At 36.9% G+C, this 25157-nt stretch overlaps 1 protein-coding gene across 6 annotated transcripts in view; it reads left to right on the top strand.

Moving 5' to 3' along the window:
- Afg2a (AAA ATPase AFG2A) overlaps positions 1-25157 on the top strand; it is a 253129-nt gene that overhangs the window by 45870 nt on the left and 182102 nt on the right. For 5 of the 6 annotated variants that reach the window (XM_078022145.1, XM_078022150.1, XM_078022146.1 and 2 more), the window contains one exon: positions 15680-15889. In XM_078022145.1, the coding sequence (XP_077878271.1) occupies positions 15680-15889 (210 nt within the window). Of the gene's footprint in view, positions 1-15679; positions 15890-19707; positions 19875-25157 lie in introns of those variants that run through there. The other variant, XM_078022149.1, reaches the window with a different exon arrangement.

Below are 25157 nucleotides of genomic sequence, written 5' to 3'. Positions count from 1 at the left end.
AGGGGAATAATAGAAATCCATTGGATTAGACAAAGGGAAACAGAAGGGAAGGGAGCTGGGAGGGGATTAGGAAAGAGTAGAACTTTCCTAGCCTTGTATTTGAATACATGACCAGGGCAACTCTACATCATGCACAACCACAAGAGTGGGATCCTAAATAGAATAAGTTATACTCTATGTATGTATAATTTGCAAACATACATTTTAATGTCATGTGTAACAAAAAAGAGCAAATTAAAAAGTAAACAGGCACTTCTAAGTAAGAATAATCAGAGAAAATTCTAGAAGGCTAAATATTTGCTCAGTATTCACTCAGTTTATTTATTATAAAACGATCGAAACTCAGCTCAATTTTATTGTAAAGTATATTTTTTTCTCTTGTTTCATTACACAGATATATAAAATCCTTGAACTAGGAGGGAAGCAGTTGATTTATTTGCAATAAAAAATGAGGTAGCAGTGCCGGGCTTTGCAGGAGTGCCTGTGCCTGGAGCAAAGGCTCATGCTGCTCCCGGCAGCAGTCCTTTTCAGTGACAGGCTCTTCTAGCCTGCAGCCTTCTTTTCAGGGGTGTCAGGATTTCTATGCATGATTCATATTTTTCTAGCGGGTGCAGGGAAAGGAAGCCAGGAGGTGAACATTGATCAGAACACAGGGCAGACAAGCTAGATGTGCTCTTTTCTTGCCAGATCAGAATCTGGAGCGACACCAGGAAGACTGTCACTGTTTTCTTGTGTCTCTTTCCCAAGATGAGCTGGAGGTCAGCACTGGGGGCTCCAGATGATGCAACCTCATTGGTCTCCTTTGGCTACCTGACTCCTCCTCCTCCTGCTGAAATGCCAGGTCTTCTGGAAGCCAGTCTGAGCCTCTGGGGTTCCCAAGAGCCTGTTTAGATTCTTGTATCAACCTGTACAATTGCTTTACCTAGTCCTTAAGTATCTGCTAATGTCTGTTTAATGTCTCTTTTACCTAGAGTCTAAGCTCCATGGTGTAGAGGCCAAGTCAGTGTTGTTTTTGTTGTATTCTTGGAGTCTGGCCAAGCACTAAGACATAATATCTGTAGTAAAATGAATGTATCTTTGTGCATGAATGATTGAGTAAATGATTGTGTGAATGAATGGTTGTTAGATACTGAAACTTCTGCCAGCATCTCTGCCCATTTGAGTGACAGACTTGTTGAGCATAAATATATAGTTGCAACACACTGGCCCTGTACTTACCAGAAGTATCTGAGAGGGGGAGACTTGTGCGCTGTATCTCAGCGATCTCATTCTGTGCTTAGCATATAGGTCTAATTTCTCTGGGCATTGTCTTTCTCCATAGATTTCTTGTGGCATATTTCCAGCCCAATATCTTTATGTGTAGCACATTCACTATCTGGGGATAAGCTTTGATTAAAAGATGAAATCTTTTATTCTTTTTAAAGATATTTCCCTCTGTCTTGAAGACTGTTTTGGTGTCTCTCTTAATCTTTGTCAGAGTTTTCTCCTCACACCTCTTGCCTTTACATCAGAACATCAGAACCAGGACATTCCGTACTCTGGTCAGCACTGGTCGCTTCTCCTCAGGTGGACACTGCCTTTCTGGTCCCCTGATCTGAGGACGCTGAATCTGAGCAGCTTTATTTGCTTATGTGAATTTGATGCGCTTTGTGATGGAGGGAATTTGCTCTATACAAAAATTTGGAACATCCCTTTAGCTAATCGAGGCAGGGGAGTGTTGTTTTTCTTTCCTTATACACAAAACCTTTTATTGTCAACTAACCATTAAAGGAGACCAGAGGAAACGGTTTGAGCTTATGATCTGCTAGGCAGGTCTGGGTTTGAGCCTTCACAAGTAAGGTTCCTGCACAACCTGCATGGGTTGTGGCCCTGTCCTCTGCTGCTACCTGGCTCTTTCCTGGCTTCCATTCCACTCGCTACCAGCCTGTGCCTCTGCTGTTTGTGCTTTTTCCCTTCTGTAACTTTCAAAATATTATTATCCCATGTATTTATTTCTTTACCCAACAGTGTACTTATATAATATACAAGACACTCTGTTAGAATGGTCCTGGTAACACACACACACACACACACACACACACACACACACACAACCACAGAGCCTGTTCATTTTATTATTATTCACCCATATCACAAATTTCCTAAGAAAAATAATGGAAGCAAAATTATTTTAAAAAATTTTTACTATGAGAAATTTGAGGTCTTTTGTAATCATTTCTTTCACTTTGGGGGCATTTGGTTATCCACTACTCTGTATAGTTGACTACAGATTCACTTTAAGAAGCTTGAGAGCTGAGTGCAGTGGCTCATGCCTATAATCCCAGCAGCTCAGGAGGCCAAGGCAGAAGGATTGCAAGTTCAAAGCCAGCCTCAGCAATGGCGGGGTGCTAAGCAACTCAGTGAGACTCTGTCTCTAAATAAAATAAAAAATAGGGCTGGGGTTAGGGCTTAGTGGTCCAATGCCCCTGAGTTTCACAGTTCCCAGTACCAAAAAAAAAAGTTTGGGAATAAAGTTTGTTCATAGACCTGCTGTAGGAGCCAGTTAGTCTGCATCCCTCTCTTTCTTCTCTGTTCTTGGAGTTTTCATTTCTTCATTGTTTCCAATCATCATTTCCCAGTTCTTTGTCATAATAAGAACTGCAGTGGTTACTAAGCAGTTTCCTATTCAAAGCATTTTCTGATGATCATAGTGAAGTTATTCAAAGAATTTAGTGAATTAGACAAAGCAAAATTTTAATAAGATATGAACAAACTTTTAGGCAAAGCTTTACATTTTCGTGATGCGTGTCTTTCATTATCACCTTTTTTTTTTCCCCCTCAAATGAAGTTTCCATGTTTTATGAGATCTTTTCTAGGCTGTTCATCTGGCAGAAATAGATAGGTTTTTATTTTTGTTTCATTTTTTTAAAAAAAGAGATGTGAGAGAGAGAGAGGGAGAGAGAATTGTTTAATGTTTATTTTTTTTTTTAGTTTTCGGTGGACACAACATCTTTATTTTATTTTTATGTGATGCTGAGGATTGAACCCAGCGCCCCTCACATGCCAGGCAAGCGCACTACCGCTTGAGCCACATCCCCAGCCCTTTGTTTCATTTTTAATTTTTTTTTTTTTTTAGTTGTAGATGGAATGAATACCTTTATTTTATTTATTTTTATGTGGTGCTGGGGCCTCACTCACGCATGCGAGTCAAGTGCTCTACCACTGAGCTACAACCCCAGCTCCAAGTAGGTGGGTTTTTAAAAGTTAAAAGTTCATTTTTCAGATGAGTAGCTGTTTTGCTTTTTCCCTGATATGAGCACTTGAGCCCCAGCACTCTACCACTGAGCTAACATCTCTATCCTTTGTTTTTTTTTTAATATTTATTTTTAGAAGTAGTTGGACACAATATCTTTGTTTATTTTTATGTGGTGCTGAGGATTGAACCCAGGGCCTCGCATGTGCTGACGAGCACTCTACTACTGAGCCACAATCTCAACCCCCCTTGTGTTTTTTTAATTTTGAAACAGGGTCTTACTAAGTTGCCCCATACCAACATCAAACTTGTGATGGTCCTGCCTCAGCTTCCTGACTGTGCTGGCTTTGTTTGCTGTTTTTAAGTTGAGTTAACGCACAAAGCTTTGTGTGATGTAAGGGAGAGGCTCATTTGGATAATAACTTATTTCAGGTTGAGTGTCCCTTATCTGAAATGTTTGGAATTGAAAGTGTGTAGAATTATGAATTTTTAAAATATTTTGAATATTTCCATATATGTAATGGAATATCTTAGGGATTGGACTTATATCTAAACAGAGATGAATTTGTGTTTAACTTACATGTTATTCCAGGGTCTGAAGGTAATTACACCTGCATTTTGGCTACATTACCTGAGTTCAGGTGTGGAATTTTTCACTTTTGGTATCATGTCCATGTTCAGAAAGTTTTAGATTTGGGAACATTTTGGATTAGGGGTGCTCTACCTGTGTTATCTTCATTAGATTTGACTTCATCTTTAATCAGCTTTGAGCATAGCTTGTAGTAAACTTCAATTAAAATGTGATTATAATTTTTCATAACATTTTAGAAATTGGATTCAGATCTTAATGTAAACATTAAACTGAGTATGAAACCTATATTGTTTCAAATATAAAATATTTGCCTTTAATTTGATTATGTGTATTTTCCATGATTTTTAGACACATCCCCTGCCCTTCCCTGCCACTTCCATGCTAGGGATCCAACCAGGGCTTGGCATAGTGCTAGGCAAGTGTTCTGCCATGGAGATTCACCCTCAGGCTGAGTGCCTGCTTTTTTTTTTTTTTTTCCCCACTTGAATATTTTCCTTCCTCTTTCCATTAATGACTTAACATTTTAATTATGAGTTATGAGAGCTTCTGGCTTTTGTAGCTTTTCCCATGTTTCCATGGGGTTCCTAATGTCAGTCTCCCAGAGTTAGATACAGTTTCTGGCTAAGTGCTGGTTATGTTCTTTCTTGTCTACTTTCTCAGCTCCCTGTGCTCTCACCTTTGAAATTGTTAGATATTTTCAACCTCAGCTTGCTTATGCAGAAGAGCAGAAAAGCAAACAGGGAAAAGTGAGGGGGACTTGAGTACTCGTCCTCCACTCACCCTGTGTAGCTTGTCTCACTTTCTTCCTCTTCCAAGTCCCCCTGTTTTTCTATGCTTTTCTGAGTACTTGTGTTGATGTTTTTGTGTTTTATCTGGGGGAAAAAAAAATCAGTGGGCAAACAAGCCTATCGATGGCTCATGGCACTGCAGTGGAGCTGGAATCTAACTGGACTTTTAAGCCTTGGCGTGAGTCTCTACGCTATGGTAAGGGAACAGTACAGTCTTTTCCCCTTGTGAAGCTCATGCCTTTCATGGATTTTCACTTAGATCTAAGCATACATTTCCAACACTGCTTCTGGTTTCTGCTACATCTCCACTGAAGAAGCATCTGGGAATGTACTGTAAATCCTTTTAAAGCTTGGAGTTGAGATTTTTGTTTAATTTTATCTTGTAACTTTTTAAACAAAATATGTGCATTTTAAACACTTTAATTGGCCCAGCAGAGAATTCAGAACTGGTGTCAACTTAATTGCTACTACCTGGCTTCTCCTTCATATGTTGTGATTTGTTAATATGAAATTGCAAAATGAAAAGTAATTTTTGACATAGTGTTTTGTTGTTTTTTTTTAATAATACTTTCTAAAGGGCCTTTGTCTCTGGCAGTGTAAAACTCAGCAAATAAGAGGATCTTGGCTTCATAGGTACATGAAAACATTGTCAGTCCCTTGTTTCAACACCTTAGAACTTGTCCTTAAAAGTTTTGTTTCATTTTTGTTTTTTAATATGATCATCAGGTGCTTTGATTTCTGTGGATGTTAATTAACATTTTTTGTTTTATTTTGGGTTTTGCAGTTTGTATGTTTGGAATGCTTGTCTTGGAAATACTGTAAAATGTTTATGGGGACATTTTCCTTGGGAAATTTTAGCTTACTCCTCTGTCTGCTTGCTTGACAGCTGTTTCTTCACTTCTAACTATGTTATTAATTAAAAAAGCTGTCAAGCTGTTAGCAGCTGCCCACTGTTTTCATAAGGGCAAAATAAGAAAGGATCCAACTAGTATCAGAAACATTTAGGTTAGATTGTAGGAATAGTTTTCTGACAGTTATGACATAATTTGTTAAAAGCTAAGTTGTAGAATTAAATAAAATTAAAAAGCGTAAAATAGTATTTGTTGAAAGATAAAACACCGTCTGAAGGTAGGAGGATTCACCACCTGGCTTTGGAATTCCCTGTGGTTCCCGGATTCTGTGACCTGGGGTGGTTGTGGTGCTGCTGTTTCTCACACAACCAGCTTTTCCCAGGCCTTTCTAGCAGCACCTCAGGACTCCTCTGTGCAGTAGTTACTCTTTAAGTTGATAACATGTTTATTTTGGAATTATTCCTTTAGCCATAGTCAGACTAATCATGTATTTAACTTTCAGGTGCGAACATCAAAATGTAAAACTGGTTTGCCTTTAAGAAATATAGTGACTAGACTCACCCCCTCAAGAACAAAAAATAATAAAAAAATGAAGAATTAAATTTTGCTCATGAAATTACGAATGTAATAACTTGTGTTTTACCTTTTATCACTAGTCCTTCAAAATATAACTTTATAACCGTTTCTCAGACATTTAAATAGAATAATATCTAGCACTTATTAAATGTCTACCATGTGCTATGTAAAATGCAGTTAATTTAGTATACACTATACTGTTTAATTCATATAATGGCCCTGGGATATTTGGTTTTATTATTTTTAAGTCATAATAAGGAAGAAATATAGAGATTGAAGTAAATTATCCAAAGTATGCAATAAGTAGTGGATTTGAGATTTAAACCTAAGATAATTTCTCACAAAGTTTTAAAATTTAGAAAATAAAAAGAAGCAGAATATAAAATTGTGAAAACATTAAAATGTCACCTGAATCACACAACATGTCGCATGGGGGCTTGCATTTTGAAAGGCTAGAAGGAAATACACCACACTGCTGGTGATGGTTAATTTTAGGCTTTTGGAAATACAGATAATTATTCTTTCCTTCATGATATTTTATAGGTTGTATTTATTAAATGTCAGCCATCATAATCATTAAGTAGAAGTTGTCAGTATTATTTAAACAAATCATTTTTAGTTGTAGATCGACATAAATAACTTTATTTTTATGAGGTGCTAAGGATTGAAGCCAGTGTCCCACACATGCTAGGCAAGCGCTCCACCACTGAGCCACAGCCCCAGACCTTGTCACTATAATTTTTATGTTATTTTTCCCTTCTAATTTTTTATTATTTTTATTGAAAAAAGTCACAGTTATATACATTTACGGAGTACAATGGGATATTTTGAATTTAGCATAATCTGATCTTGTTTCAGAAGGTTTTCATTGGTGCATTATAACTATGCATAATAGTTGGATTTCATTGTTATATATTCATACACACACATAACATAATTTGATCAGTTTTTTCCTTAGCACCTTCCCTTTCCTTCCTCACTTCCATGTCCTGATCTCTTTCCTCTACTTTTATTTTCATGAGATCCTCCCCGTTTTCCCCTTTATTATACTAGCTTACACATGTAAGAGAAAATATATGGCCCTTGACTTTCTGAGACTGACTTATTTTGCTTAACAATGGATAGTCTCCAGTTTCATTCTGTTTCTTTTTGGCTGAATAAAACTTCATCGTGTACATTTTCTTTATTTCTTCATTCATCGACACCTAGGCTGGTTCCATAATTTAGCTGTCATGAGTTTTGCTGCTGTAAACATGGTTGTGCATGTATGGCTGAAGTATGCTGGCTAATTCTTTTGGATAAATACCGTGGAGTGGGTTACCTGGATCAAATGGTGCTTCATTGCTAGATCTTTTGAGGAACCTCCATACTTACTGATTTCCACAGTGGTTGTACTGATTTACAATCCCACCAATATAAGTGTATAAGTGTTCCTTTTGTTCCACATCCTCTCCAGCATTTATTATTATTTGCATTTTTTGATGACTGCCATTCTGACTGGAGTGAAATAAAATCCCAGTGAGTTTTGGTTTACACTTTCCTGACTGCTAAAGATGTGGAACAGTTTTTTATATATCTGTTTGGCCACTTGTATTTTTTTTGAATAGTATCTATTTAGTTCATTCACCCATTTAGTGATGGGATTATTTGTTTCTTTGGTATTAAGAAGTTTTTTTGAGTTCTTTATACATTCTATATATCAATAGAAAGATTAAAGATTTTCTCCCATTCTGTAGATTCTCTCTTCATGTAGAAGCAGAATCTTATGTTGCCATCTTCACCTGGAATTTATCTACAGTTACTCTGTTTTGGTGCTCATTAAATCTACCTCCACATTCCTCTCAGAGCCATCTGCCCTGAATAATTCCTTTTGCCAACACATGGATCTTCATAGACAATAAGCATCCCTTAAGCATCCCTTTATTCACTTTGTTTATTTACATTCTAGAGAACTAAAGAACTAACTTAATAGAAAATAGCCCTCTCAGTGTATGTGTCTCACAGATTGCCCTAAAAGTTTTCCCTCTTGCGTTTTCTCACAGTGTTTCCTCTTTAAAATAAATCAGATAATTTAACTTATTTTAATAGTTTCTTCTGTTTCATGCCAGCAATATGGGTAGCATTCTAGAAGAGATCAGGAAGAGGGGCTTCTATGATAGTGAAAAGCATATAGATTCTCCACGAATTCTTGCAACTTTACAGGAGTGGTTTCTAAATTTACAAAAGGAACTTACTCCACCACTTTTCATAGTAAAGTGGGAAGTAAAACTGAGGATCATATACTTACAATGCTTAGCTGGTAGCCCTTCATTTTAACCAGTGTAACTAAGAAAGCAACATCTTGGGAGTTGCATGTTTTTAACTAATTTACCTTTTCCACACAGTCCTTGTGTGGAAGTCAGCTTCATATGTAGAGAAAGTGTTGGGCCAGTGGGAAAAATTGAGGGGTTGTGTGGCTCTCACTGTATCCCCGAGCAGATCGGTTCAAGGAATAGATAAAATACATATAAAAAGATAGTTGGGTGGCTTCACGTGTAAATGTTAAACTTATAGATCAAGTTCTAAATCCTCAGATGCAGTTTTGAGATTTGGTATTATGTTCTAGCTTCAGTGTTATTTTAGATTGCCCAGTTATTGATATGGAGCTTGACATTTATGTGAACTCTACAGGATCCTGTGTAGCTGTTGATACCCATATCTAATAGCATTGTGTTGATTGCTGCTGTATTTTGAAGAGTGTATAGGTGCTTCTTTTTTAAATTTTGTGAACTACATTAAGAAGTTACATGAGACACATACTCTACACAGGCAACCTTTAATACTTTAAGAAAGCATCATTCATCAAATAGGGGAGTATTTATTACAACATGGAGTCTCTTACAGTTAAAAAGAAATTCGGAATGGAGAATGGGTCACTCCGGCCGCAGATCTCTTTTCATTCAGTTTTGGATTGATTGTTCATCAGTATTCCCACTTTTTCCTGCTATACTCAAATCCCAGCTATCATCTCATGAATCTGTTTCTTAGTTTCCAAATACCTCCTTCCTCCCTCTCCCCCTCCTTCCTTTCTTTTTTAAAATTATTTTTAAATGTAAATGGATACAATATCTTTATGTATTTATTTATTTTTAAATATTTTTATTTTTTAGTTGTAGTTGGACACAATACCTTTATTTTACTTATTTATCTTTATGTGGTTCTGAGGATTGAACCCAGGGCCTTGCCGGTGCTAGGCGAGTGCTCTACCTCTGAGCCACAATCCCAACCCCCCCCCCCCCATGTATGTATTTTTATGTGGTGCTGAGATGGAACCCAGTGCCTCACATGTGTGAGACAAGCACTTTACCACTGAGCTACAGCCTCAGCCTTTTTTCTCTCTCCTCGCCCCTCCCCTCTCCTTACCTCCCCTCCCATCCTTCCTTCCTTACTTTCTAACAGAGGGGTGTTCTACCACTGAGCCACATCTGCCAGCCCTTTTGATTTTTAAATTTTGAGACAGGGTGTCCCTGAGTTTCTGAGGCTGCCCTGGAACTTGCCATCCTTTTACCTCTGTCACCAGAGTCACTGAGATTGTAGGCATGCACTGCCACCACTACCAGTGCCAGGCTCCTGGCTTCTCTTTTAATGCAAGTTTTCAGATATCTAGTTGCCCAAGTCTTTATCCTTAGTGTTCCCCCAACTCCCTTTTGCTTTTCAACCCACCCCCTCCAGATATGATTAGTTTTCAAGATAAATTGATCTGCCTTATTTTTTCCTCTACAGCCTCCCTGCTCTTACTTTATTCAGACTATTGCCAACTCTTACTTGAGTTACTGTAGCAGCCTTCTGAACTGGTCCTACTCTTTACACTCTTGCCCCTGCCCCTATTCTAGTCTTCATGCTAACTTGTAATCGCAGTGATCATCCAGAAGTGCAGATCCCATCCTGCCATTTCCCTAATTAAATAGCTTGATTTCTCCCTTGTTGTAGGATAGAGGCTAAATTTTAGCCATCCCGATATACACTACAGTTAGTTTTCCTAATGTATGTATAAAGTTCTCCCCTAAGGCATTTTATTGTTACTTTCATCTAGGTAATTCCTGTGTTCATCAAATCTATGTCATAGATCAATTCTAAAGAGGCTTTTTTTTTTTTTTGACCATCTGTTTAAAGTCAGTGACTGCCCTTTTAGTAAATTCCATGCAATATAGTTATTGCCTGGAATTGTATTTTCAGGAAGCAGCATGATATGAAATGGTCATTTATTCAGTATTTGTTTGATTGATGCTTCTTTCTGCAGATGACCTTACGTCAGTTTTTTCCTGAAAGACTATAGATATAGAAGACTGTCTTACTAACTTCTGCTAACTCCCTACAACCTTAAGCTTTTCATCTATATAGTTTTTTTTTTTTTTTTTTTTTTTTTTTTTTGTACTGGGGATTGAACTCAGGAGTGTTTAACTATTGAGCCACATCCCCGGCCCTTTATATTTTATTTAGAGATAGGGTCTCACTGAGTTTCTTAGGTCCTTGTTAAGTTGCTGAGGCTGGTTTTGAACTCTTGATCCTCCTGCCTCAGCCTCCCGAGTCTTTGGGATTACAGTCTTGTGCCACTGCACCTGGCTCATCTATACTATCCTTTTCTGTCATTGCTGGGGAAGATTCTATTTGGGAAACATTAGATTAACTAGGTACGAAGTGAAAATATATGTGCAGTAGACTAGAGGAATATTAAATATCTTTTAGGAAGTTTAGTGGTGAAAGAAAAAGTAATAAAATTTAGGTAGGAAGAATATCAAAGTGTATGTTTTGAAGGATGGGAAGAACAATATAATTAATATATAAATAAGCATAAGAATATAAGTTATAAAGCTCTAGATTATGATTTCCAACCTATTTTAATGTACCTATATTATATCAGTTTTATTGACACAGTTGCAGAATTGGAAACTTGGGGTTTAATGGATTAGTGAAGACTACAGTTAAGACAGGAATAGAGAAGGGATCACTGATAAAGCAAGGCCTAGAATGTCAGGAAAGAGACAGAATTCTCTCTCAGTTCTGTAGATCCCTTCATTGTTCAGGGAAGTGGACCAATTCCTTAGCATGGGACTGCCAGGTTCATGAAGAGGACTTTTTTTCTTTTTTCTTTTTTTTTTTTTTAAGTGAATGTTCAGTTTTCTGGTTAGATTGTCTTAATTTTTCTTGAGGAAAAGCTCTTCCCATCTCTTGATCAAAGTGACACTTCTTTTTTTTTTTTTTAACTACTTTTTGCTGCTTCTGGTGATGCACACCTGTAATTTCAGCTCCTCTGGAGGCTGAGTCCAGAGGATTGCGATTCCAAATCCCCCTGGGCAATTTAGTAAGACCCTGTTTCAAAGTAAAATAAAAAGTAAAAAGGTCTGGGGATATTGCTCAGTGGTAGAGCACTTGCATAGCATGCACAAACTCCTGGGTTTAAATGAACAAAAGAAAAAAAATCATCTCTCATGACATAGATTTTCTTATTTTAGTGATTTTCAAAATGTGTGTTTCATGAAAGTGTCTCGGGGTGACTGTTTATAACTTCCTCTTATTGAAGAAAAAAAGACTATTGACTACTTAAAAATCAGACGCTGATATGTATTAAGTACAGAATTTCAGCACATTGAAGATTACCAGATTATAGTGCTGGTTAATTTAATTTCAGAGTTACCTTACCTGAGTTACTGTAGCAATCTTCTGAACTGGTCCGACTCTTTACATTCTTGCCTGTGCCCCTATTCTAGTCTTCATGCTACCTTGTAATCGTAGTGATCTTCCAGAAGTGCAAAAGAAAAAAAAGGAAAAAATCCTTCCTAGCCATTTATATGCATGTAATTGTATTTTTAAGAATCAATGATTAGGAAGGATGTACCCACTTCTAAAGACATTTTATCTATATTGTGTACTTACCTATTAGCATGAGAAATTATCCATCCTGCTGCAGTACTTAGTTTATATAAATAACTCCTGTGCTCCAAGGAAGGGGCATTTGCTGCTTACAGAGCTTGTGTAAATCATGTCTACTTCTTGCTGTATAATAACTGCATAGTAACCAGTAGTGATATCATGAATATCATAATAATATAGTATTACTAAGTTTAAGGGTTTTATATTTGTGATAGTTATTACAAACACTGCTTTTATCGGATAAATATAGTATATGTGTACTTCATATATATGCATGTGTGTGTATGTTTATATAGTTTACTGTAAAAGACAATAAACTGAGAAGTACTGATCTACTTAAACCACTCTCTACAGTAATTCTATTGCCAGATCTGCTGACCATTTCTGCTTAGTCCTCTGTATTTTCTGTTGTCTAGTGTTTTGATGACCTTTAAAATTCTCTTCCCAGATGTTGTTTTCATTTGTGTGTGTGTGTGTGTGGGGGGTTTGTATTGCTGCTGGGGACTGAACACAGGCCTCCTACATGCTAGGCAATTACTGTACTATGAGGCCATTACCTCAGCCCCCAAATATTTATTTTTTTTTCATGAGGGAGATGTTAAAATATTTAGAGAGAAGTGATATTGTATCTGAAGCTCACTTTATAAAGGTTCTACAGAAAATTAAAGTATTTCAAAAGACTAAGTAAGTACGTCAGTGTGCACACTGATTACTTGTGTGTCCAGAGAGAATGTGAGATTACTCATAAAACAAATGGGGCAAAGATTAAAAACTGGTGAATTTTAGTAAAAAATATGCAGAGATTTATTATACTGACTTTTCAACTTTTGTCTATGTTTGAAAAGGTCAGAACACCAGAGTAAGCCAGCCTGGTTGTACCAATAGTAGCTGCTGCAGTGGTTTGGACTTGGGATCTCTCTCAAAGGCTGGTGTGTGAAGGCTTGATCTCAGTGCATCAGTAATCAGAGTTGGAGCTTTTAGGAAATGGTTCAGTCTTGGGCTCTCTGACCTTGGTGATGGGTGAATCCCCTGAGGGAGTTGTAGCTGATGGTGTGAGAGTGTGATGATGAGGCCGATGTGGAGGAAGTGGGCACAGCGGGTATGCCCTGGAAGGACGTGTCTTGTCCCTGCTGGCCTCTTCTCCCCTCTTTCTGCCTGCTCTGGCTGCCATGAGTAAGCAGCTTTGTTCTGCCTCTCCCTTCTGCCTCACCACAGGCCCAAGCAGTGGAGTAGGCTGACCATGGACAGAAACTTCTGAAACTTTAACCAAGAGATCTTTCTCCAAGTTGTTTTTTCTCAGCACTGCACAGCTGAGTAACACAGTTGTCCTCTGTGGTAAACACTAACTATGATCCTGCCAGTGATTGCTGGACATTTTAGGACCTTAAACTCATGTGCACTGCTCTCAAGTTCAATTTTAATTTTATTGGTAAAATTAGAAAAAAAAAGAAGAAAGAACCATTAGGCAAAATAAAATTCAGTTCTGATGATGTTGCAGAGAGACTTACTGCTGGTAATCTTAAAATAGAGAAAATGTTTGGGATAATAACTTCCATTATGCATTAAGAGACCTATAATTCATGCCTTTTCATTTAATAATTCTTACTTTTTAAAATAAATCCTGAGATGACAACTTAAAAGAAATAATTAAATGTGATCTCATGTTTATCATGTGGTACTCTTCTGGCTTTCTGGGTAGAAAACAGAAATATCCAAATTCTATAAAACTATGGAGGTTCATTTGTAATTGATTCATTAGGAATTGTTTCCTAATATTAACAAAGTCCCTCTCTTCTCCTTTAAATTTGTCAATTGCCTGTTCACTGACTTCTCATTCTTTTTCTTTTCCTCTTATCTATAAAATGTAGGTGATGCCCACCTCTCTGCCTTTGACCCACATCTCTCTTCCCTTGGTTGGTAATTTTAATTGATCTCATGGCTTCTAGTACTGTTTGTATGTGAATCTCTCTGAGATCTAATATTATAGTCTTATTTTTTTTCCAGAGCTCCATTTGTGCCATCTGTGTTCCAACTGCTCATTTTTTGATCTTTTGAATATCTTGTTCCATGTTCAAACTTTATATATATAATCTATCTTTTTTTTTTTTTCCCCCTGGTGGGGCTGGGGATTGATCCCAGGGCTTGTGCATGTGAGGCAAGCACTCTATCAACTGTGCTATATCCCCAGCCCCCCTTAAAAAAATCTCTCTTAGTTATTTTCCCTCCTAAATATTTTCTGTGGTCCATAATTTCTTTGCCAATCCATCTGGAAATGTTTAGCATACATTTTCTTTCTTATTTTACTTCTAAAACCTTTTAAAGTATTGCTCTGCAGTACTTTCCAATGTGTTTCCATCATCTACATGTAGTTGCCCTAGTTCAGTCTATTTTTTTTTAAAATTTATTTATACTCTTGTGGTTTTGGTAATTGAACCCAGGACCTTGAGCATGCTGTACATCACTGTACGACTCAGCCACTGAGCTATACCCCAATCCAAGCTGTTTTTAAAGGTTATTTGCAGTGGGGCCTTACTCGATCTTCCTTCCCTGTCCTAACCACTATCTTCTCTCTGATGAATCTTCTATCGGAGAAGCCTTCATGAAGCACAGATTAGACCACATATACTGCTCTCTGGATTAAAAACTTTCAAAGATTCTTAGTTTATACAAAGAATATCTTGAACTACTTCATGGAGTCTTCAGGACCCTACACCTTACAGCTTCAACTTTTATTTCCTTCCTTCAAATCTTGTTTTCTTTTCATCCTCTTTGTCTTATCCTATTTCTATTTCTCTCATCCTTTCCTCCTCCTGAGCATGTTGTCACTTTGTGGCCTCTGTCTGACCATTTCCTTGTTTTTACATCTCATTCATCACTCAGGAGTTGGCTTTCAAGTTGCCTCCCAGCGGGAAGTCATATTTTCTTACTGGGAATTTGAAAAGGCTTTTCTGTGTTTTTGTTGTACTTAGTATACTCTTCATTATACTGTGGCTCTTAGGTATGTGTTACTGATTGTTTCTAAGTTCTCAAGGTTTTTAAAATCTGGATTTATGTTCTATTTTCCAGTTTTCTTTGTACATTATTTGGCACGTAGATTATTCGTAAGGCATATTTTTAAGTAAATAAAGCCTAAAGAGCTACTTTCTTTTGGAGGTTATTTCTCCCATCCAAGTACTAACCAGGCCTGACCCTGCTTAGCTTCTAAGATTAGACAAGATCGGGCACATTCGGGGTGTTATGGCAGTAGATTGGAGGTTATTTCTTAGTTGAGAGAAGGAACAGAGTTCTGAAGATATTCTACTTACATACCAGAGACAAAACAATCAAATGTTTTATAAGGATTTTTTTGAAAGTAATTTTGCTAAAAAAGAAGTATGAAGTTAGATATGTAGATGAGATCTTGGATCACTGACTCAAATAATTTTCAGACAGATGAAACCTACCTTTTAAAGCTATCAGGAAGATAGACTTAATAGTACATTTAATCATTCAAGCAATATTTATACAAGATTTACAAGTAAAAATGCTGTCTTCAATATTTCTACAATATCTAACTCATATTTTATGTATTCCTAGTTTTGCTCTTGATATTCTTTGAATTTTTTGGTGTTTAGCCTCTTGATTCTTCAGTGGATCTTTTCCTAACAGTTCTTTTGCTGATGATGAGTTTTATTTTTCTTAGTTTCTCTGACATGGCAAAATTTACATTTGGAAACATTCTGTTTTGCAGGTGTCCTGGTCAGATATTGGAGGACTGGAAAACATCAAATTAAAATTGAAACAGGCTGTGGAATGGCCCTTGAAACATCCAGAGTCTTTCACCCGAATGGGTATTCAGCCACCTAAAGGAGTTCTCCTATACGGGCCCCCAGGATGTTCTAAGACCATGATAGCAAAGGCTTTGGCTAATGAAAGTGGACTGAACTTTCTCGCTATAAAGGTAGGGTGTTCAGCTTTCTAGTGGCTGTGTTCTCTTCCATCGTCTTCCCACCCTCCTCCACTGACTTCTACCCTCAGGAGAGTGTGTAAAGTTGCTGCTTAAGAAGTAGTTTATTTTTTATTTGAGATAGATGACAATATAATATGAGAGGAACAGAGACAAGAAATAAATTGGTGCATATGACTGTAGCAAATCATGGTGGACAGTATCTTGATTTTCAGTATTTCTTAGACCCATGAGTACCAAAAACTACTCTTTTGTTTTTGACTGCTGTAATTATACTAAAGACTTTTTGTTTAAGAGTCAGTTGTAAATTTAAGATAATGAATTCAGCATTTACACACATAGAATTTCCAAATCCAAAAGATACTTTTTTTTTTTAATGGTAAAATGTTAGATTCTTTTTGGGGAGCAGTACTGAGGATTGAACCCAGGGGTGCTTAACTACTGAGCCACATTCCCAGCACCATTTTATTTTTTATTTTAAGGCAGGGTCTTGCTAAGTTGGTTATGGTCTCATTAAGTTGCTGAGATGGTCTTGAACTTGTGCTCCTCCTGCCTCAGCCTCTCGAATCTTTGTGATTACAGGTGTGCGCCACTGTGCCCAGCACAATGCTATATATATATATTTAAAATTTTTTAGTTGTAGTTGGTACAATATCTTTATTTATTTATTTATTTTTATGTGGTGCTGAGGATCGAACCCAGTACCTCATACATGCAAGGCAGGTGCTCTAGCACTGAGCTACCGTCTCAGCCCCACAACGCTATATTCTTTAGAAATGCCTTTCTAGTCAGAGAATAGTACTTTTTAAAAAAAATTTATAGTTGTATACAATACGTTTATTTTATTTCTTCATTTTTATGTGGTGTTGAGGATTGAACCCAATGCCTCGCATGTGCTAGGTGAGCGCTCTATCACTGAGCCACAACCCCAGGCCCCATAGTATGGTTTTATTCTGAACTACACCCATACATGTACATTTTATTTGTTCATTGCCCTGTGTCAGCTGAGACATATAATTTTACTTGCTATGTAGTTTCACTTTCAGACCAGATGTTAATCTTTCTTTTTATGTAACATTATCATATATTCAGTTAGTAAATACATATAAATAAAATCTTAAATTCATTTTTATGGATTATACCACCAAAATTTGTTAAGTATTAGTTTATTTCAGAAAAGCCACATGATGAATAAAGTATTTGGATATCACCAGGGAATTTTTCATATTATAAAATGTGTTTTCTATCATAGAATATTGAAATCATTGGCAGATGGAATGCATGAAACCTGATTTCAGGTTTTGGCATGACTTAAAATTTATGTGGAATGATATTCAGATGTATTTGCTCCTTCTGAATGTCTTCAACATAGTTTCTTTTATCTCTTATTCTGAAAGATCTTGGAGAGTGACTACAATGAAAGGTAATCCTTTTTACACTGATCAGGGATAGCGAAGCAGCCATGGGTTTAAAGGGTGCAAAGATGAGATACTTTGAATCCCCAAAATACCTTGATTGTCTCTGATCTGTTACCATATGGACACAGCTATTCTACTAGCATTTCTATGCTTTATCCAGTCATTTCCATTTCTCCGTTCCTGTTTTGTGTAGGCCACAATTCTATATTGAGAATATTGGAATGTTTTCTGTCTAGTAGAACATGAAACATTTGATGAGGACCTAATTTGAAGGTTTTAGACTTGTATCTCAAGGAGGAGCACTTCTGTTTTCTTATAAGTAGCACTTTCTTGCTCACTGTTCTTAAAATGATTGATGTTTTAACTCAAAATTCATTAAATTTTTAATTTTTTTAAAAAGGCTACACACAGAAAAATGATGTTAAAAAGTTGTTGTTATTAAGTGTTATTATTATTTTTTTTTACTGTGCTGGGAATGAAAATCCAAGGCCTTGTATATTCTACACAAGTGCTACCACCAAGCTACACTCGAACCCAAGAAATTATCTTAATTGTTTGGGTTTATACATAACTCAGAAGTCAGGGTATATCTTGGTGTGGGGCTGTAACTCAGTGGCAGAGTGCTTATCTAGTATGTATGAGGCACTGGGCTCCATTCTTAGCACCACATAAGAATAAACAATAAGGGCATTCTGTCCATCTACAACCAAAAGATAAAAGAAATCAGGGCCTATCCTAATTATTAATTTTTTATTTAATGTGTTTTGTTTGTTTTCTAGGTAGTACTGGGAATGGAACTCAGGGGTGCTGTACCACTGAGATATATTCTCAGGTCTTTTTTAAAAATTTGAGACAGGGTCTTGCTAAATTGCTGAAGCTTGACCTCAAACTTGGCAGTCTTTTTGCCTCAGCTTCCTGAGTAGCTGTTATTACAGGCATTTGCCACCATGCCTGACTGAATGGATGTTTATTCAGTATAGAATTTAATGTAGTTTAACAGTATTTTTAAGCTTTGAATCTAAGTATTGGATATTTTAATCAGCAATGATATTCATTTTACTATGCTTTCTACTTCATATTTTAAAATTTTCAAAATGAAAAGTTGAGAACATGAAAGTAATTGGTCTAATTACATACATGATGTTTTCTAAGGTGACTCAAGTGTTATAATTTATTTTGAGCTTTTTAAAATAATAAAATGTTACATTTTGAAGGTGATCAGAAACAAAATAAAACAGATGTACAGTGGAATTTCCTGTCCAATTGGGAAACAAAAGTACTCTAGACATATTGAAAGGAAAAACTGATCCTTTCCCCAGTGGTGATCACTTTTCAGCCAAGATAAAGCATTTTGATTGATTTTAAACCTTACTTTCTTTAAGTCTCTGAAAGAACTTTTGAGCTTCCCCTGTACATCTTTTATAAGTAGAGATCAAAAATATTTGTACTGTGCGTGGAGACTTCACTTTGGCTTGTGTGGGCTCATATTCTTGGCATATATAGATATGTTTGTGTAGATTTCAGCACTTAACATAAGCTTAAGTTTATTTTGTCATCTGGGTCATTACATCAGAATATTTTCGAGTTGAAATTTTTCTTCTGCTCTTCTCTTGCTTTTGTCTGGAGTATTCCTATAGCCTGATTGCTTTTGGATAGCTGGGCTGTTCTCCTTTGTGAAGAGCCATCACTGCTTCTGGTAGAGTTGTTTGGTCTCTGGCAGGGGTTTCCATCCAGTTCTTTCTTGGTAGCATTAGTGAGGAAGAAATGTAATGAGCTTAGGATATCGTTGACTTTTTGAGAAATCCTCTTCTCTATACTTGTCTCAGAGAGGAACTCTGCAAAGTACATGATGTTTTCAGTAGTTTATTTAGAGTAGAGCATTCAGAGTAGTGCACAGTTCAAAGTAATTACCATTATTCATTTAACTTGGTCTCCTACCCTTCTGTTATCAGAGCTACAGGATAATCTGAACTTTGAAAATTCAGATGAAGTCCAAGTTCATTGATAGGCTTGCTTTTTGGTTATATAGACTATAGAGCTTCCAAATTGCAGATACTGAATGAAAAGCTGTGCAGACACCTGTTTTATATACGGAATGCTTTAAGGTTAGTTATGGGGTTACACAGAAGATCTTGAGATTAAGCAACTTTTCCAAGGTTGAAGTGGTAGATGGAACTGAAAATTGTTCTCAGAACTCAAACTCAAGATGTCAAGATCCATTGTATTTATATTCTCTTTTAATTTTTTTTTTAAATTTTTAACCTGTAACTAGAATCTAGTGCTATTTTATTAATTATACCACCTTATTGGGGATTGTAGTTTAGGTCGTTTCTATAGGACAGACTAGAAAGATGCTTCTGAGGACCAGTTTGAAAAATAATTTTGTTTCTCTAGGACAGAGAAGACTGAAAAAAATAGCATGACTTTGGTCTAGAAGTAAGAGAAGTAAGTTGATTGAGTTCACAAGAAAGAGTTATCACTGCCAAAGAAACAGGAAACTGATGGATGAAATAGAAGTTCCTGGGGAAGAGCAGGTAGCTGAATAAGTGGTGCTGGAAAAGTCCTGTGAGTATGTAATTGATGTCCTTGAGCTTCCCTGTATCATAGTGAAAAGAACACTAGGCCAGGGTTCAGGTAGCTTTCATTTGCTTCCTAAGCCTAGTACTTTCTAGCTTTTTAACCTTAAACTAAGTTCTCTGTGTCTGTTTTCTATAATGTGTATGACAGTGTGTGATATTGGTATGTTATGGGTTTTGGAGAGGATTATGTTAATAAAAGGCAGAGAGCATGGTGGGCATAACTCACCATTTCTTCAGTGTCAGTTGTGCTTAATGATCTAGCAAAGAATCCAGCGTGGACAGGGAGGGAAGAACTGCTTCACAGCACGGGAGAACTGACAGGCACCTCCCCAGCCCGACAGCACACTCCCTGAGGCATGTGAGGATGGCACTTCCGTGACTTCCCCCAACAACAACAACAACAACAAAAAATAAAATGCTGTACGCAGTAAAAATAACTTGTGTCAATTGCTGAACTTTCATCAGTTTTAATGAGGGCTATTCTCAAGTCTTGTAATTCACAGTTTTGCCTCTTCTCTAAAGCATTTGCAATCATTTATGAAACACAAGTGCTATTAAACTAAACTCATTTTATAAACAAAACAAAACAAAACAAAAGCCTGTCTGACCATCAGAAAAACTTAAGCAAATCACTGTTGAAGGATATACTGTAAATACCTTACCAGTGTTCCTCTAAGCTGTCAAGGTTTATCAAAAAGGGAAAGTCTGAGGAACAGTCATAGCCAAGAGGAGTCTAAGGAGACACAGTAGCTGTAAAGGTATGGTAGATAACATGTAAAGTTAGGGTCTCCTGGATAGAGTCCTGGACAACAACAGGAAGGATATTAGGTCAAAACTAAGGAAAACTGAAAAAGCTGTGGACTTTAATCAGAATGTATCAGTCTTGGTTCATTAATTCGAACAGATATAATGTAAGTGATTGATAATAGAGGAAACAGCATTCACAGGGGCATTGGAGCTCTTTGTGCTGTTTGCTCAGTTCTTCTGTAAAGCTTGTACTTTATTACAAAATAAAGTCTACTAATTAGAGAAAAAATGTCTTGAGGTCATTATCACAGATCTAGTGATGTGGACATTCAGGGGGATGAGGAAGCTGAACGGCCAGCTCCTGAGTGGTGTGCAGCAGCAAGCAGTTGCCTGGGCTGCAGGAGAAGAGTCCTGGGGAGGGCGGGGACTCCCGAATGACAGCTGTGGCACAGAACTCTCCCACCCATCCTCCTTCCTTGGTCTTCTAGGTGCCTTTCTGAGAAAAGCCTGGGGAGGACATGGGGGAACGGGGATGGGGGCTGCCCTGAGCTGCTTGTTTTCGGTTGAAAACTCTAACAGCATACGTTAGTTTTGTCCTCAAACCTGGACCCCAGCACTAGACACTCTTTCCTTGGTGGTTGGGCCACTTTTTCTTTCACCTTGTGCAGTTTCTCATTGGATCTAACCAGGAATGTGGTCCTCTTTTAGGCTTTTGTGCATCCCAGCTCTGCATCCTCTTCCTGTAGGGCTATTGCCATTTGGACCCATCTATAGAGTCGGAAACTTTTTTAGTGTCTCTTTAATTTCCTTAAGTTTTTTGATTTGTTTTAACTTTGAAAATTCCCTTATTTTCTCCAACTAGTGTTGTCTTATGTGTCTCATTTGCATTAATTGATTGTTATTGGCATCAGTGTTAAATAAAGAGGGATATTTAACTTTATCACTTTGAATGGCTATTACAAACTGACTAATGGTTAACTGGTGGTTCTTGGGACAAATGGAATAGTTAATAAGCCGTTGTTAGTTTTGCATAGTTACTAAAGAGTTACTTAAATTTGGCATTGTTATTTATGTGTGCAAGCTGCCAGTTTAGAGTTGGGGTAGTATATGTTTACACTGTGTATGTTAATAAATTATTATTTTTTTGAGTTTGGCTTATATCAGTTGATAAAACTAATATGTAAAAGAGGATGTCTTGACTTGAAAATATTCTATTTAGATAAAAGGGTAAGAATTATAGTAATGATATTTGGCATTGGAATCTTTCAAGACAGATTTAGAAAGAGAAGAATGCTTTTAGACTTATAAGAAATTTATTAGGAAGAAAGTTTTATTGTTTAATTTCTTGTTCATGGAAAAATTACCTGACAGAAACTAGTGACTTTTTGTGTTTTAACTTCTCTTTGAAAATTAATTATAGCTGGAATAAATATTATAATTTCATGCTTGTAACACTTTGAAAATATTTATAATTGTTTTAAAATTGTAACAAGAGAATTAAGAATTAAGGACTTCCTGTGTGCTGAGTTCCATATGTGGTAAATAAACACATATTGGGTGGGCTCCTTGCTGTCAGTTCATAATTTAGTGAGGGAGACATTTACCTAAACAATTAATGTCATGAAATGGTAACCTTCAGAATCTATAGTTCTTGATTATTGATTGTATGTGAGAAATGAGAAAGGGAGAGGGTCAAAGGTGATTAAAATTTTACTTTCAGTAATGGACAAATGAAAGTAATCTACTCTGGAGAGGAAGAGAAGTAGGTTGGAGGTGAATTGGGATTTAGACATGAGAACAGATGCTGAATTGGGATTTAGACAAATTGGGTTTGAGAATGCCTCTGGGCAGAGGGTAGATGTAGCTAAAAGGAGTTGGTGTACATAGGCTTGTCGCTCAGGAGAAAGCTTGACATTAAAAACCAGGCTTTGAGGTTCTGCAGAGAAGTTGATAAGGAAGAGTGAGAGTGTGGGAGTGGTCAGTGTGTGTGTGTGTGTGTGTGTGCGCGCGCACGCGCGCGTTCACCCTTACACACTCACACTTGGTAGCATGCTCTGCAAGAGCCATAGTGGCACCTACAGTGGAGTTCTGAAGAAACATGTCACTTTTTTCCCCTCTAAATGAATGAATTGTGGGCAAGGTTTTATTATACTGTTTTTTGAGAATAGCTTGAATTCTGTTTCCTTCTCTGCCAAGTCCTCTTACTTTTTAGGGATTTTGCTTTTCTGCTGCATTTCTTGACTCGGATTTGATTCCTGTTTTCAAATTCTTTGAAGTGTTTTCCCAGAATGGCCTTCTCCATGTGCTGAGGGTGTACTTTTTTTTTTTCTTATTAATTTTCAAGATCCTTTACTCATGTTACTGTATAAGTAATTGTATCTCAAGTGAGTTTGGGTTTTTATGAGTGTATTCCCTAACGTTTAACCATAGTTAGCACTCAGGTTAACTTGCCCTCCCCAGACATTTCAGAACTTATAAAAACTTGATTTGAATTGTAATAGCCAAAAGTACTAGGCAGGTGTCAGACACATTTAAAAAGCCCTTGGGAAGCCTGGAAAGAACCCAGTGGTGATTAAAGGGGTAAGATTGCAAGAGCATGAGGTGTAAATATTGTCCTTGAATTTGTGACTGATGGGGTGTCTTAGAATGAAACACAGTAAAAGGTGAGTCAGGTCTGGTTCTCACAGAAGGTGAGTTAGGTTTAGTTCTTATTAGGTTAATGGAGCAGCTGGGCAAATATTTTCACGTATATTTATGATATTTTTATTGTTTTGTAAACTTGAACACTGGAAATCTTGGCTTTGGGATGCTAAAAGTAACACTGTTCCCAAATGAGCCAGTTTGTAGAGTTTGATCCTGGCAGTTTCTCTAGCTCCCTCATGTCAGTGAAGTGCATGTAAGCTTGGAGGCACCTCGTGGCACAACTAACTTACTGTGGATTTAGGAAAGCAAAATTGGAAAGTAAATATTTATCTATATTTACCAACTTTATTGTAGGCATTTATGATTAATTTTAAGGAAGTAAACAACTTATGAACAAATGTGTGACTCATGGGCCAGGCTATATTTATCTGAACCTTAAAGTTACACATAAATGGGTCTCTTGGTGGTAAAAAATATTAGTAAAATTTTTAACTTCAAATTAACCCATACAGGCATCTGTTTTGAAAAAGTTTCATTGCTCACCATTAGTGCCTTTGAATTTGAATTGCTGGTACTTTTACAATTGTAATAAGGCATTTACCTTTTCTTTTAAGGACTTGGAACAAACAGGACAGCATGATTTATAGAAAGAGTACTGATCTGGAGGCCCAAATCCTGCATTTTTATCATTCTTTATGCAGTTGAGTTTGTTCTAGGACTTTTGGTACCACGTTATTATTCTGCTTTTTTTTACCCTTTTGTTTGCATCAGGTTTTAAATGAGGTAGGTTAGATTGACTCCTAAAGCCCTTTTACTAATACATTCTTTGAGTAGTGTTACAAGGCTTATTAATTTTTAATCTTTTGCTTTTACCCTGATGGTCGCTAAGCATTTGGGGCAGTTCTTCTAACTGCCAAATTTAAAATTAAGAAATTTGAATTTCACTTCCATCATTTATTAAAATTAAAATGTGTGACTTTGGATACATTAATTCACTCTTTTCACTTAATTTTTTAAAAATAAAATTATGATAATATACCACTCAGAGGGCTATTACAAGCAATAAAAGAGATTTATTATTTCCTTTTTTGTTTCTATAACAAAATACCCAGAGCAGGCTAACTTAAAAGATGAGAAAATTACTTAGCTCAGTTTTGAAGACTGAAAGTTCAAGATTGGGTGACCTTTTGGTTTGGATTCTGGTAAGGATCTAATGGTGGGTGGCATCAGAATGAGAGTGAGATTATTACATTATGGAAAGGAAGTCCAAAGAGTGATTTAGAGACTGGGCTCATTCTTACAAGAGCTCACTCCCAAAGAGCTTAGTGATGCCAGGAGAGCTAGCTACTTAATCCCTTCTGAGGGCAGCTCTCTTAGACACCTGTGTGCCTCCCACCAGGCCCTACCTCTTAAAGGGCCCACTGTCTCTCAGCATCGCCACACTAAGCGCCTCTACATGAACCCTGGGGACACACTCAGACCATAGCCAAACAGGACCAGGGATAATATATATTAAACATTTAGCAAGATTCATAAAATTGGCTTATGCTAATTGTTGCTCCCTTCTAGTTTTAAGAAATGAAACCTCAGAGGGAACAAAAAATGTGTTAGCACGTCTATGCTCTGTTAAGTGTTCTCTTAGTGGCAGAGTAAAATATCGTGTATATCTTGACACTGAATGTAAACTTCTGCAAATCTGTTTCAGAATACAGTGATTTGTAGCAACTTGAACTTTTAACTAAAAATAACCTTCCTTATTGATGAAATTGCTCTGACTTGTTAGATTCTAGACCAGTGCCACATAACAGTTCAGCTACCTGGATTGCTTTAAGGTTCATCAGCAAGAGTGCAGAAAAAAATCTTTTCAAGGGGCTC

Source organism: Ictidomys tridecemlineatus, chromosome 9 (genome assembly GCF_052094955.1).
Source record: "Ictidomys tridecemlineatus isolate mIctTri1 chromosome 9, mIctTri1.hap1, whole genome shotgun sequence".
Classification (NCBI taxonomy): Eukaryota; Metazoa; Chordata; class Mammalia; order Rodentia; family Sciuridae; genus Ictidomys; species Ictidomys tridecemlineatus.
Note: the sequence above shows the minus strand (reverse complement) of the source record. Positions and strands in the feature narration are given on the sequence as shown.